This window comes from Dendrobates tinctorius, unplaced genomic scaffold, assembly GCF_039654945.1.
Source record: "Dendrobates tinctorius isolate UK_male_01 unplaced genomic scaffold, ASM3965494v1 ptg000028l, whole genome shotgun sequence".
NCBI lineage: Eukaryota > Metazoa > Chordata > Amphibia > Anura > Dendrobatidae > Dendrobates > Dendrobates tinctorius.
In genome coordinates this window covers 73,319,580-73,334,899 of record NW_027361696.1, presented here as the reverse complement: position 1 = coordinate 73,334,899, position 15,320 = coordinate 73,319,580, and the positions used below count along the sequence as shown (strand labels likewise).

General features: G+C 39.0%; 1 protein-coding gene across 1 annotated transcript in view; it reads right to left on the bottom strand.

Annotated features, from left to right (window-relative positions):
• LOC141085016 (uncharacterized) overlaps positions 1–15,320 on the bottom strand; it is a 118,356-nt gene that overhangs the window by 42,777 nt on the left and 60,259 nt on the right. Inside the window, exons 73-91 of the mRNA XM_073569940.1 lie at positions 14,518–14,534; positions 13,410–13,427; positions 13,094–13,199; positions 12,712–12,945; positions 12,212–12,301; positions 11,199–11,222; positions 9,966–10,003; positions 9,591–9,687; positions 9,096–9,112; positions 7,989–8,006; positions 7,134–7,239; positions 5,528–5,565; positions 5,322–5,433; positions 4,635–4,724; positions 4,035–4,060; positions 1,942–2,050; positions 1,383–1,484; positions 1,183–1,220; positions 806–902 (exon numbers count right to left, since the gene is read on the bottom strand). Coding sequence (XP_073426041.1) covers positions 806–902; positions 1,183–1,220; positions 1,383–1,484; positions 1,942–2,050; positions 4,035–4,060; positions 4,635–4,724; positions 5,322–5,433; positions 5,528–5,565; positions 7,134–7,239; positions 7,989–8,006; positions 9,096–9,112; positions 9,591–9,687; positions 9,966–10,003; positions 11,199–11,222; positions 12,212–12,301; positions 12,712–12,945; positions 13,094–13,199; positions 13,410–13,427; positions 14,518–14,534 — 1,377 coding nt within the window. The remainder of the gene's footprint in view (positions 1–805; positions 903–1,182; positions 1,221–1,382; positions 1,485–1,941; positions 2,051–4,034; positions 4,061–4,634; positions 4,725–5,321; positions 5,434–5,527; positions 5,566–7,133; positions 7,240–7,988; positions 8,007–9,095; positions 9,113–9,590; positions 9,688–9,965; positions 10,004–11,198; positions 11,223–12,211; positions 12,302–12,711; positions 12,946–13,093; positions 13,200–13,409; positions 13,428–14,517; positions 14,535–15,320) is intronic.

Here is a 15,320-nt window from a genome sequence, read left to right as displayed (position 1 = left end):
GTATTGTTGCTGACCATGTCCATCCCTTTATGACCACAATGTACCCAACATCTGATGGCTACTTTCAGCAGGATAATGCGCCATGTCATAAAGCTCGAATCATCTCAGATTGGTTTCTTGAACATGACAATGAGTTTACTGTACTCAAATGGCCTCCTCAGTCACCAGATCTCAATCCAATAGAGCATCTTTGGGATGTGGTGGAACGGGAGATTCGCATCAGGGATGTGCAGCCGACAAATCTGCGCCAACTGTGTGATGCCATCATGTCAATATGGTCCAAAATCTCTGAGGAATGCTTCCAGCACCTTGTTGAATCTCTGCCACGAAGAATTGAGGCAGTTCTGAAGGCAAAAGGGGGTCCAACCCCTTACTAGCATGGTGTACCTAATAAAGTGGCCAGTGAGTGTAAATTCAACATCAAGAGGATATATTCACTGACTGGTGCCAATTATAGTGCAAATGTAATAAACAATAGCGATATGCTAATTTATGCAAACACCACCATGGACATACTATAATATTTTATATTATACACACTATGAATAAAATATATATCTGTATACATAATATAAGGATAGCCAACCCCAGCTATGACTGTCAGTTGCCGATAGTCGGGAGGATCTTGATGCTCTCATCCAAAATTGCCAGGAGATATTAAAACGGGAACCATACAGTCACTTGTTTTACAGCCATGATATAGTAAAACAGGAGTTTGTGGGGGATTATAAAATATATGTGGATTCCTCGGGAATCTTTTCTCTGTAGCCCTAATAACCCCCCAAAAACCTGGTCTTTGACTTACTGCACTGGTAGCTCTTGCAGCATGGGTCATTGGAAGTGACTTCAACCAGGGAAGAATCTCCTTGACATGGAGGGACAACGCAGGTAACTCCTTGGCACTGTAAAAGACATACAGGTCAGTAGTGAGTCTTACCAATCTGTAATATACCACAGTCCAAACCCATGAGGTGAAAATGAAGCTGTTATATAAGGAGTTGTATTTATGCAATGATGGTGTACATGTCGCTAAGAAGGATGGCGCTCCCTACAGAAAAACAACAATACTCAAAAAACTACATTATTGCTTATAATTATTTATATATGGAGACTATATGTGACATTACAAGAAATAGTTGTGATGAGAATTGCCCTGTTACTGATGATGGAGGGCGGTCTTACCTCTCCAGGGGTTACAGGAGGCTCCAATGTCGGGGGCACTGCCAACAAAACACAAGACAGTTTTACGTTAATTTTTACACAATGCTTGCGCAATTCTTATACTAGTTCTTGGATGTTTTTGAGATTGGTAATAATTATACATGACTCAACACGGTGGACAGGGGCGATCAATCATCTTGAAGTTTAGTCGGCTCACTTACGGCATGCATATTCTGGGCAGCAGTGAAGTTCGGGGTCTTGAGTTCTGAATGGTGGGCTGCCATCTTGACATTCAGGAGGAGGACTGCATGCTTCTGTGCATTCTGGAATGGAAGACCATGTACAGTTTTCTCTAAACAGACTGTAAAGTAACTAGGATGAACTACTCTCACCACCAAACTAATGCGTAAAAGATAAAGGGAATAAGCATGAAGAGTCAATGCAGTCATGACCACATTAAGGTTGGTTGGGACCAGCATCTTGCCTTTGGCACCTTGATACCACCTGACTTCTTATTGCACGGTTTAGGAAAGAGGCATGATGTTCTCTAGAGAAGTCTATGGAGACAGTGTAGATAGCTGAGCCATGGAGCTCAGACAGCAACAGATTATATACTATTCTTTGTAAATAGTGACTGCCAAGTGAGTAGCTAGAAAATGCTGAGTGAAATAGGTGATCTAAGCCAACGATCAGTAATGGAGGACTCAGGGTTGGTACCCAATGTGTCCTTTCTATAATTATGTTCTGCACACACCTAAGGATAATGATGGTACTACTTACCACAGACGTAGAGTGGACAACATGGATCTGCCCATTCTCTGCGTTCAGCAGTGGCGCCTTGCTTGGTACAGATGATAGGCTCACAAACCCTATTACTACATGGCTCTTCCTGCAATACATCATCAGAGTCGAGATCAGGTTAGAAGTCTGAATATAGCTACAATTCCCATAATACGCTCCTCAACATTGAAATTCCAACTTCAAGGTGAAAACGTCAATGATATGAAAATGATGACAAAACGGAACAAAATATTCCAAACATCTCAATTTATTCAGTATCATGCGCCACATTCAGAAATCCCCACACTTACAGTATTGGCTACTATTAGAGAGGTCATTAATGGTCATTTGAGAAAAATTCTGAATGTACTCATGCAAATCATCAGGATTTGCTGCTGGCAGCTCCTGTGTAATCACCAGTGCTTTTTTTGCGCCTGTATGCGACGGTACGGCGTACTGGAAAATCTGAAGGTGCTGCCGCACACCTTAAAATAATAAAGCATTCATTCTTTCCCTCCGTCGCTCTGTCACCGTTGCCGTAATCCAGTCCCTGCTTCTTCCTGCTTGTACCCAGCTATGACCGGCACAGCAGCAATGACATCATCGCTGCTGCGCCTGTCACATGACGCCGGCGAAAGCAGGAAGAAGCAGGGACTGGCAGCGGTAGCGGAGGGTAAGAATGAATGGTTCATTATTTTAAGGTGTGCGGCAGCATGGGGGGGCTATATACCACTGGGGGGGTAACCTGTGATGGGGGGCTATATACCACTGATGGGGGGGCTGTATACCACTGATGGGGGGCCGGTCTGTTTTAGTTTGATTAGTTTAAATCGTCGTTTATATTAGTGTTTTAAATCGGTAAGGAATACGAAAACCATATTTTGCAAGAGAAAAAAACGTTTATACAGTATTAGTAATTTTTTATTTTTCTTTTGCAATCTGAATTACATAGTTTTTTATTGAAATTAGAGTACAGAGTACAGTACTGAATAATGAGAAATTTATCAGAAATGCGTACCGGCAAATATTTTTTTTACAAAAAAAAGCCCTGGTTATCACTGTCCAATGAGTTTAGTGTTACATTGATTTGGTGGAGGAACCATTATTCCAAAGTGTCCCAGTAGGCATTTTTCAACACAACAACTCCAGGTCACATGTTACTTAGGCTACTATGAACAGCCTGTGTGGCATCATTTGTCGGCAATTGTAAAGGAACTGCCAGCAGCGGATCTTGATGATTTCCCAACTGCATTCAGCTTGGCAGAACATTCCTCAAACAATCATTAATAATCTTTCCGATAGCAGCCAAGGCTGTAAGTGCCGGGATTTCTGCACGAGGCGCTCATACTCCAGACTGAGTAAATCGAGATGTTTTTAATATTTTAGTTCTATTTTTTTCATCAACTACATATCATTAACATGTCTATTTATCCTATGATTTCATTGATTCTACGACCATGGACTGAGAAGTGTATATGCAATATGATAAGGCTTATGTAAGAATGTAGGGTGGCAAACGTGAGCTCCTAAACCTTATAATGGTTTGTACATACAGTATATTTATGAATTTAGTTCAAAAATATTGTGTCGGCCAAAGGGGTTATCAGGAAAGAATTCCCGGTGGCCATGCTCTTCAAATTTGGCAGCAGGAGAAACAAGTATTTTTTAGATATGAAAGAGAAAATGTTGAGAGCTATGACAATATAAGTGAGAGTTGTAGCCATCTGACTTTCTTCTAGAAAAAATGGATAAAAGGGGTCACGACTGCTAGGTGACATCATTATGGTTGTCACATGAACCTTGGCTGTAATTCTTAAAAGTTATCCTTGTAGGGAGGGAATTTTTGGCTGCATTTGTCATGTTGTGTACAGTTATGCACATTTCCTAAAACCTTCCCAGAAGATCCCTTGAACTTCTTGACATTGTGCTTAATCTTATTTTATAAATTTGAAATTGAAATTGCAAGAATGTGGGGTAGGGGGAAAAAAATGTAAATTAAAATTCCTACAAATATCCTCCAAAATATTCTTAAAATGTCTTTATATGAGTATTAAATAGAACATAGTGTTTTTTCTTGATATTTATCAACTTACCGGTGTTGGAGCAGGAGTTGGTGGGGCTGAAAAGAAAAGGAAAATTGTCGTCAGTGATATAGGCATTATTTTTTTCTTTTTCTCCACAGTGATAAGTGAAATAAGTAATAACCCACATAGTTTAACACACGGCAGAGATTAATTGACTGCCGACATCTCAAATCCAAATATCTTGACCATCAAAGAGTAGCTTGTAAGCAGCTCTTTCCCCGAGCACAAGTTCCCACCAATGCTCCCCGTCAGCCGTTTGGCACCCGGAAATATAACATTGCAGAAAATTAAGGAAACAGTAGTTGAAGTACAAAGAAAAGTGAAAGTCAGCAAAATAGATCCTTAAAAAATAATTTTTATTGAAAAGCCATAAAACTCCAATCCGGTGTCTGAAATGCATCAGCAGTTCTACATGGTGTTGTACTGGATATTTATGGCTTTTCAATAAAAGATTTTTAAGGATCTATTTTGGTGGATTTCACTTTTCTTTGCACTATTAGACTTAGCATGCTACCAGGTTTCCATGCTTATGCTACATCGACCTTTTTTCTTTCAGATGATCTGACTTTTTCCTTTTTTTGACTATCACACAGTAGTTGCAGTACTTACGGCAGACGAAACTTGGACAGCACTGGGTGTTTGGATCAAAAATTACAAATGGGTTTTCGCAAACGGGAGCTGGACTACATGGCTGACACTCTGTAAAAATCAACAAACAATTTTTATTTTATTGCTTGTGAACCTACCTCTTCTTATTAGACAAAATGTACTTTAGTTAGAAAAGAAGCTGTGTGCTGAGAAAGTAGACGTTAGCAAGGAACATCTATTACGTGCCAGTACAATCCAATTCTCCGAGCTATCAGTGGACAGTCACACACTCTGTAGTGAGCAGGTGCCATGTGATGATCTAAAGTCCATCTGCCTCTCTCTTATCAATTCTGATTAGTCGGGAGATATTTACCACTGAGGATCACCTCCCTATACACCACTTACATGCCTTTTCCTAGAAAACCACAGATTCTGGGGTTGGACAGCATCATAAATGCCTTATTTAGTAATATGTTGAGAATGAAGGTCATGCATCTCAACTGGGTTCTGCAGGAACACCAAAATCTCAACATTAAGACCTCCACCATGCCAGATGATAAGGGATATGAACTGAGGAGTAATGCAGATACTACATACCATACACATTTTTTGGTAAGGGTCAAAAATCTTTCAAATAGCTGAGGACCCTTGAACAAAAACTAGGTAAAATATGCTAAATATTACTTATAATAAAATAATGTAGCTTACGGCATTGATAGATAGGACAGCATTCGTTCTCCCAGTCAACAACGACGGAGACAGCCCCTGCCCTGGTGCAGTCTTCCACGCTACTACTGCACACAACTTCTTCACACCCGCGCTGCAATAGAATATGATTATAGCCATCGACTATCAGCAGAAAAAGCTTAAAGGTATGAGAAATCATTCAGTAGGTGGCCGTGGCCTATACTTACAGGTGTTGGGGGTGGAGGAGGTGACGTTGGGGGTGGAACTGTAAAATATTGTATAAAGATTGGTAAAAAAAAATTGTTTTCTTCACAAATGCCACAACCATCTATGTGAAATCAATCATGTAAAAAAGATGTAAGATCTTTAAGAGAAAATCCTTCTTTAAGTCATTGCATACATTAATGGCAGCAGAAAATCAGAAGTCAAAAAGATATACCGTACACATGATTTTGTCTGCTAATATCTCTCTCTATATATTTCTGAATGTGTGTGTATGTGTGTGTGTGGGTATCACCAACCAATCACGAAGCATCTTTCATTTCACCAGAGCTGTGTAAAAGAAGATGAGCTGTGATTGGTTGCTGTGATCAACAGTTTTCCTTGCAACCAATCACTAAGCATCTTTCATTTCACCAGAGCTGTTTTGGTTGCTATGAGCAACAGTTTTCCCTCTCCAGAAAACACGTCAGCAGACATTGACATGATGGGAGAAATCTAGCATTCCCGGAAATATAAGCTCCCAGCCATTGTCTGCCCAACCAAAAAGGAGCAGAAAGCACATGACAGAAATGAATCACCCCTTCCGTGCCCATATACACATCACACATCCTCCATCCTATAGGCACATCTTCCCTCTTAAAGGGATCATTGGTATGGAAGTCAGGGAAAAACCACTCAGCGCTCTGGTTCTGATTCCAGGCCTCTCTTAAAGGGATCCCCGGTATGGGAGTTAGGGCAAATCCACTCTGCGCTTTGGTACTGACCCCAGGCCTCTCTTAAAGGGATCTCTGGTATGGAAGTCAGGGTGAATCCCTCAGCACTGATTCTCACCCCAGGCTTCTACTAAAGGGATCATTGGTATGGAAGTCAGGACAAATCCACTCAGTCCTCTGGTTCTGACCCCAGGCTGATGGGATGATGTGGGATATTAGTGGTAGTTGTCCGGTGGCTCTGGCTGATGGGACAATGTGGGATATTAGGGGTAGTAGTCCGGTGGCTCTGGCTGACAAGATGATGTGGGATATTAGGGGTAGTAGTCCGGTGGCTCTGGTTGACGGGATGATGTTGGATATTAGCTGTAGTAGTCCGGCGGCTGTGACGCGATGATGTGGGATATTAGGGGTAGTAGTCCGGCGGCTGTGACACGATGATGTGGGATATTAGGGGTAGTAGTCCGGTGGCTCTGGCTGATGGGATGATGTGGGATATTAGGGGTAGTAGTCCGGTAGCTCTGGATGACGGGATGATGTGGGATGTTATAGTGAATGTGGCTATGTGGAGTGGGCAGGGCTCTACACTCAGCTTTATATATATATATATATATATATATATATAATCATTTTAATTTGTTATAACTAACCGCAGTTAGTTACTATGCCCGGGCAGCACCGGGCTCTTTAGCTAGTAGACATATAAAATGTAACTTACAATATCAAGTCACAACAACATACAACGGAATTAAAGAGTAGGGAACTGAAAAGTGTTAATCATAGTAAAGTGGAATAAAAATAATAAGTGGGTTCTGTTAAAAATCCATTAATAGTAAATTCATATTTTGGACCAAAATTTAATGTAAATATTGATTTATAAATAATAGGCTAGAAAACGTACTGCATTCATAGGTGGGGCAGCAGTCATCTTCTGGGTTAAATTTCACCATCAAGGTATAACCGTCATCACAATCGGTGTATGCACATCCAGAGAAATCACAAGGTGGCTAAGTAAAGAAAAACAAATAGGTAAGTAATTGGAGAACAACTGCTAGGTTTAAATAAGTCAATGGCAAAATATGTAAAGGGAATCTGTCAGCAGTTTTTTGCTATTTAAACTGAGAGCAGCCTGATGTAGAGGCTGAGACCCTAATTCCAGCGATGTGTCACTTATTGGGCTGTGTTTTTATGTTTCAATACAATCAGTGTTTTATCAGCAGGAAATTATCACTACTGGACTATGTGTCTCGTGCCTCCTAGTCCAACCACGCCCCCACCACTGATTGGCAGTTTTCTGTCAATATACAGTGAACACAGAAAGCAGCCAATCAATGGTGTGAGCGGGGTTATACAGGGCTCAGTTTTCCGAGTTCTGCTAGATCTAAATGATGCATTGCTGGAATCATGGTCTCTGTCTCTACATCATGCTGTTGTCATATTACATAGCAAATCTCTGCTGACAGATTACTTTCAAAAGGATCTGTCAACAGATTTCGCAATACAAAGATCACACAGTATTGAATAGATCTCGTAGACCTGATGAGCCTAGTGCACTTACTTGAAAGATACATGTTACAATGGCTGTATAATCCTTTTTAGTTATTTTTTTTTTTACTTTTCTAAATCCAGGTTCATCCCAATATCAAGCTTATTTAGACATTCTAGCATGAGAACTACTTATTGACATTTGCAGTTTGGATTGTGAAATCTGGTGATAGAGCCACATTAAATTAATGATACTGTGATGGGAACTTACCGCTGGTGTCGGTGGAGACTGTAAAAAAAATGAAAAATATTTGATAAAGACAATAAATTACATTTCACTCAATAGATAATAGACTAGATGTTCCTTGCCGACAAAATCATATGGATAAGGGCTCGTGTATGCGACCGTATTTTCAGTCCAAGTGTGATCCGACAAGACATCCATTCGCACTCGGACCAATGTTATTCCATGGGGCTGTGCACGTCTGACTCTTTATTCGGATCAAGTCTGTCTGAGGAAGCATGCAATATTCGGATTGCACTCAGTGAGTCAGTGGAAAACATCTGATTTTCATGGACTGACAATGGAGAAGATGGAAATTTTTTTCCTCTTTTATTCCATCTTCTCCTCATCCAAAGAAACTCTGGCCAGAGTCTGATTAGCATAATTGGTTCGAATAGCATAAAATACGGTCATGTGACCCTAGACTTAAATGTGTTAATTAAGAAGCACAAGCCTCTTAATTAACTTGACTGGAGTAACATTTCTGGAGTAGGAAATGCTGCTACCTTTGAAGAATTTGATAGTCTTTAATAGCCAGACCTTGTCTCATTTTGCCAGAGCTCCCATGAGTGGCGGAAAACGGCAAAAGTCAGCAAATTTTTTTTTACGCCTTCACTTTACTGAATTGGAGCCAAAGTTCCTCGTCTACAAAACCATAATCTGGATCTGCTAGGGGTCTTTTGGTAGGCAAGACTAACTCCAATGGTACACACATCCTAATAATTTACAAGGGATGATGCATACAGAAAATACTCATCTAAGAACTGTATCATGCACATAATTTTATTAACGCGTCCGTACTTGGATCCATGCAATGAATCAGTGCCAGGAGCAATAAGGCAATGGGAACACCAAGCCAGTCATTTTATACTATATTCCTACTGTATAGGAATGAGTATCACCAGCCTGACATTTGCCCCTGAGTTGGTCATATGAGGTTCTTAGTGTCAGCCCAGCAGAAATCACTGACCCTAACTTTACCCCCCTTAATATTTGAATTACATCGAGAAATATATTAAAAAAAAAGAGAGAAGCTTAATAATAAATAAATACATCAATTAATTAAAATAAATTGTCAAACTTTTGGGAACTTACAGTTGTTGGAGGGGGGTCTGTGAAATAAAAAAATCAAAAAGGAATTAGTTCATAAAGAAATCTATGAGATAACAACAGAATAAGCCAACGTAAATAGAATAATACGCGGACAAAATATCTGGGGACTTTTATAGCACAAATGTAATAAACAATAGCAATATTCTAGTTTATACAAACTCATATATATTACAATTTATGGAATGCATTATTTTTATAATCTGTGTAATAAATTTCTACATGTAAAGCATAAAAAGTAAGATACGATTGACCTGATGGGGGGAAGGATCGTGCTAAGATCTCCCAATGTAAGGAGAGGAGATATTACATTTTTCTTTGTTAAAACTACTATTACAGCCATAATATAGTATAATAGAAATCTATTGGGGAATAATAAAATATAAAAACATATTATTGGATTCTGGAGGGATCTTCTTTTTTTGAGCTTTAATAAGAACCCCCCCCCAAAAAAAAAAAAAAGACTGGACATTGACTTACTGCACTCGTAGCTCTTGCAGCATGGGTCATTGGAGGAGACTTCAATCAGGGAATAATCTTCGCGACATGTTGGAATAACGCAGGTAACGCCTTGGCACTGGAATAGACGTACAGGTCAGTAGTGAGTCTTACCAATCTGTATTGTACCAGAGTCCAAACTTGAGGTGTAAATGAAGCTTTTATATAAGGAGCTGTATTTATTGCATGGTCATGTACATGGCGCTAAGAAGAATGACGCTCTTTACAGAAAAACCCCAATACTTACTAACCGACTTTGTTGTTTAGAATTATTTATATATGGAGACTATATGTGACAATACAAGGAATAGTTGTGATAAGAATTTCCCTGATACTGATAATAGAGGGTGGTCATACCTGTTCAGGGGTTACAGGAGGCTCCAATGTCGGGGGCACTGCCAACAAAACGCAGGACAGTTTTACGTTAATTATTACACAATGAGTACACAATTCTTCTATTAGTTCTTGAGATTAGTAGTAATTATACATGACTCAATAATATGGACAGGGGCGGTCAATCTTCTCAAGGTTTAGTGGGCTCACTTACGGCATGCATATTCTGGGCAGCAGTGAAGCTCGGGGTCTTGAGTTCTGAATGGTGGGCTGCCATCTTGACATTCAGGAGGAGGACTGCATGCTTCTGTGCATTCTGGAATTGAAGACCATGTAAAGTTTTCTCTATACAGATTGTAAAGTAACGGGAGTGTACTACTCTCACCCCCAACTAAGGACAAGATTTTGGTTGGTGGAGACCAGCATCTCGCCCTTGGCACCTGGACACCACTTGACCTGTTATTGTACATAGGAGCAGCACATGGGCATAGAATGGTCTTCTCCAGTCAAGTCTATGGGAAGAGTAGAAACAGCCATGCCTTTCCGAGAGACACACGCATGAAAAATTACCTCTTTAGAAAGGACTAAACACCCAAGTATTTTTTTTTAGAAAATGAGGTGTCTAAGAGGTGTCACTAGAAATAGTGACTTCCAAGAAAATAAGCAGACAAGATGGGTGGAGGACTGTAAGCATGTGTAACCTCCCTATAATCCAGCTCTGCATACAAAACAGCTTAAATAAAACTTAATTTTGGAGCTATTATAATAAGAATAATATTGGCAATGCTTACCGCAGACGAAGAGTGGACAACATGGATCTGCCCATTCTCTGCGTTCGGCAGTGGCGCCTTGCTTGGTACAAGTCACGGCCTCACAAACCCTATTCTCACATGGGTTCTGTAATATACCGGCCATGTGGAGATCAGGTTACAATCATCAATTTAATATATGGTATATACATAATGAAATATCAGATGTAAGAATATAGGCCAGCCATTGTTCGACATGTGTTGACTTCTAAACCTCGCGAAGGTTTGCATATATATATACAGTATGTTTGTAAATGCAATTTAATAGAGTTGGCCAAGAAAAGTAATGGCAAGCCCCCTGATTATCCCATCCCACTTTTGTCAAGTATGTCCTTAGATTCTAATGGGCTCCCTAAACCCAAAAGCGTTTGGTATCAGCCCAAGCTTACTTGATGCTGTATAGATTTATACATTTTATTACATGTATTAGTATCTAGCTAGAACTTACCGGAACTGTTATGATTGGAATAGTCTGTAAAAAAATGCATTAAAAATGTTACTTAAATAAATATATTTGCAAATTGCAGTCACTTACTAATGTACCTTCACAGCAATCCCCTTACATTCCCCAGTCGGACTCGGTAAATTCCCGCAAGTCACTTGTCTTCCATTGAGTCATGATATGACCACAGTGACTACTAGCTCTAGTAGACCTCGAAGGCTCCACTGTGGGAGGTACATGACCCATGGTTGCAATAGTTAGATGCAGTCGTAATCTACGTGGCTACATTTTACGTATCCTGTGCCAAAAAATGTAGTCCCAAAAAAATGTTCCCAGTGATTTTTTCAAGTTTTAGGGGTTCAAGGCTGAGATTTAGCGTTTTTGGAAATTCTGCATTAAAATTGCAAAGTGACAGATTAAAAAAATCTAAATTAAAATTCCTACAAATATCTTCAAGTATATTAAATTAAAAAAGTCAGATTAAATCGGAAACGGTGGTTTTGATACTATGGATTCACTTACCGGTGTTGGGGGAGGAGGGGCTGAAAAAAGAGGGAAATTATCATGAAAGATAACATTAATAATTTTCATGCAATTTTTAAAAACAAAACGGCTTGAAGATTCAGTTCATTGCCAAAGCCTTAAATTCCAATATTTTGACCCAAGTAGAGCAGCTTGTGCACACCTTTTAGTATTTTTTGCAATTGGGCATCCTTAAAAAATTGCACCATTTGGTTTAACAGTCTCTTTTTGTTCCCTGGCACATTCAACTTTGATGTGCTCGGTGGTCATAAAACAGCAGAAAGGAGATCAGAAAAAGACAAATTTAAGTATTGTGGGCTGACTGACGGAATGACAGTCCTTCTACATCCAGCCATAGACAGTGCATCAACGAGTCTATGGGAGGCAAGATTTTTCATGAAACCCAAAGGCAAAATTCATTATTAGCCACAAATGTATAGAAAAAAAAATCATCTCCAAAGATGGACAACGCCTTTAATGAAATGGTAAGTACTTACGGCATTCATAGATTGGGCAACACTGGGTCTCTGCATTGATAGTCACAGATAGGTCTTCACAAATAGGAGGTGGACTGCACGGTTGACACACTGTAAAAATCAAAAGGTTAAACAATTTTTAGTTTTATGGTTTAGGAACCTATCTCATATCATTGGCCAAAATGTACAGTAATTACAAATATAAGCATGTGCCTAAAGAGGAAACTTTCGCCAGCGACATCCACTGGATATAGGGTAAATTAGAAGATTCTCCAAGCCGCCGGTGGACAGCCCCCGGCCGACACCGTTGAGTTGCGGGGTGTTATGGATTGCTTCTACAGTCCATGTGGTACTCTCTCACCCACCCGGAGAGTAGATGTTCTCAGATACACCACTTACATGGTTTTTTCCTGAACATCCCCAAACTCAGATTCCAGGGATTGGACAACATCTTGGGCATTGTTGCAAAATCCCTCAAATAGTCAAGTATCCTAGCTATGACTTGTAATACCATTGCTTACCGCATGAATAGGTTTCACAGCACTCATCCCTGCCGACAGACACAGCGTAAGACCCTTGCTTGGTGCACTCTTCCACATGACACACAACGCCTACACACACGTCCTGTAAAATAACATGATTATAGCAACCATCAGCAGGAAAAGATTTTAAGTATGAGAAATCAATCAGAGGGTAGCCACGGATTATACTTACAGAAGTTGGGGTGGTTTCAGGAGGTGGTGTCGGTGGTGGGACTGAAAAACGCAAAAAAAAAAATTTCGAAAATTTTTCAAAATTTCATAATTTTCTAGTCCAAATTGATCATATATTACAAAATAAAATAAGATGTCAGTACAATCCTACATTGAATCAAATTGTGAGCCACGGATGAAAAATACTCACTGCATTGATAGATGGGACAGCAGCCACCTTCTGGGTCCCCTTTCACCAACACTGTATCACTTACATCACAATCGTTGGGTTCACATAAGGACACATCACAAATTTTCTAGGTAAAGAAATAACAAATATTCGTGAGAAAAACCTTTTTAAGGATAAATAAAGGCCCACACTTTTTACGTTCATCTTTTTTGGAGTGCTGCCTCTTGCTTTATGCTTTCATAAGAAAAAAACGAGACACGAGCTCTTACGGAAAACTCAAAATATTGCAATGAAGAATGAATGAGTCATTGCCTAATTAGAATTGAAGGGAACTTACCTGTGTCGTTTGTGGAGGCTGAAAAATAAATGACAAATTTTTTAGCATGAAATCAAGTAAGATGTAACACGTCCTGGAAACATTTGTCTGGCATTTTCTCCCAGAGGTACTGTTAGGGCTCATGCACTTGACTGATTTGGTCATATGAGTGTTATCTGTGGTTTTCACAGACAGCACTTGTACTTATTATATTCTATGGGGTTTTGCACATGTCTGATTTTTTACTCGTACCCAGTGGTCAACGGGAAAAAAAAAATTAGCCACATGTCCAAATTTGATCAAAATCAGCAATGCATGTCTATGTGTGCGTGAAAAAAAAATCTGACTGCACTCAAATGACATGCGAGTGCAGTCCTATTTTCACAAAATTGTCAGAATGGAGAAAGTGGAGAACCTTTTTTTTGTCTTCGCATCTGAGAAAAATTGATGTGAATCTGGTCAAACTCTGATCAGAGTAATCAGATTGTTTTTCTCAGACGCGGAGAAAATAATCGTGTGACCCTAACCCTTACTGGAAACTTCCTAGGCTTTGTATATATGATTTTATATTGAGTAATTTATATTAGTTTTTATTTAAAGAGCATTACTCAAAACTTTCAAAAAAAGCAGCATAACTATATATTTAAAAGAATAACAGTAATAATAAAAATATATACATACAAATTATATTTCTGTATATACACTATATATATATGCCATATATGTATATATATATAAATATATGTGTATATATAAATGTAATTCAAGCAGCTTATATATAGATAGATAAATCTTTTTTAATCTGCTAGAATTTATAAATAAAGTGCAATAAATATAACTGACCAGAAAAAAATTAATTATTATTATGACATTTTGATTTCCTATATAAATAAATACATACAAATACTAAACCCAACTACAGAAATTATATATAGTAAAAACAAGCAAACACTATATTTATTTTAATGGTCAATTAAAAAAAAAAGTTACTCCCTAAAAGTAAATTGTGAGAAATAAAAAATACGGTATAATGGGGAACAAAATAACAATTTCATTTATGAAGCAAAACAGAGGGAAGGAATAATACAATATAAAAGGAGTATATAAAAAGTATATTTTGTGTACTTACCGCAGTCACAGGAGGTACTGTGAAATGATACAAAGAAAAGTTACATTAGTTCATGATCATTTCTATTAATATTTTGTACACTTTAATGCATTTTAAGCTCCAGTGGATCGCACGGTGCAAGTAAGGACAGGAAGCTCTGCTGTATGTGCTGAATGTAGATGTCAACAGTGCAGGCTTGGGATTTCAGAAAGCCTTTGGGAATGTGAATGTCAGTCAATTCATAGAGGGAGGGCTTAGAGAATGCCAAACTTCTGTACATTCTTGACAAATTTGAATGTGGCGCACACTGCCTCCTGAATTACGTCAAGAAATGATCACTATAAAAAGGACTATGCCAGCGCGGTATGATAGTGGGGGTGGTGTGGAGGCAAACAAAACATCTGAAAGGTTCTCCTTAAAAGGAACTTGTCAGTAGGATCTATTCTCCTAAACTGCCTTGATATTTGCAATCCGATGTCTTATTGAGAAGAAAGCCACCTTTTTCTTCTTTCTTTATGCAAATGAGCTGTTAAGATCTATGGGCGGGACATAGATCTAAATCAAAATCAAATACCAACGTAAGCTCAGAAATCAATTGTAAAATTTGGGAGGAGACTTACTTATACAAATATACAGATTATTAGATACAACCTTTATTCAAAAAAGCTAAAAACGAGACAACCACACAAAAAAACCAACAACTAACCGTGTCACCAATAATAGCCCTACATTGGGGCCCTGATAATTTCTACCTACCAGCGGAGGTTGGCACCCTAAACACAGTCGAGATTGGCGCCCCCACTCCACGGTGGCTGACCCTGATA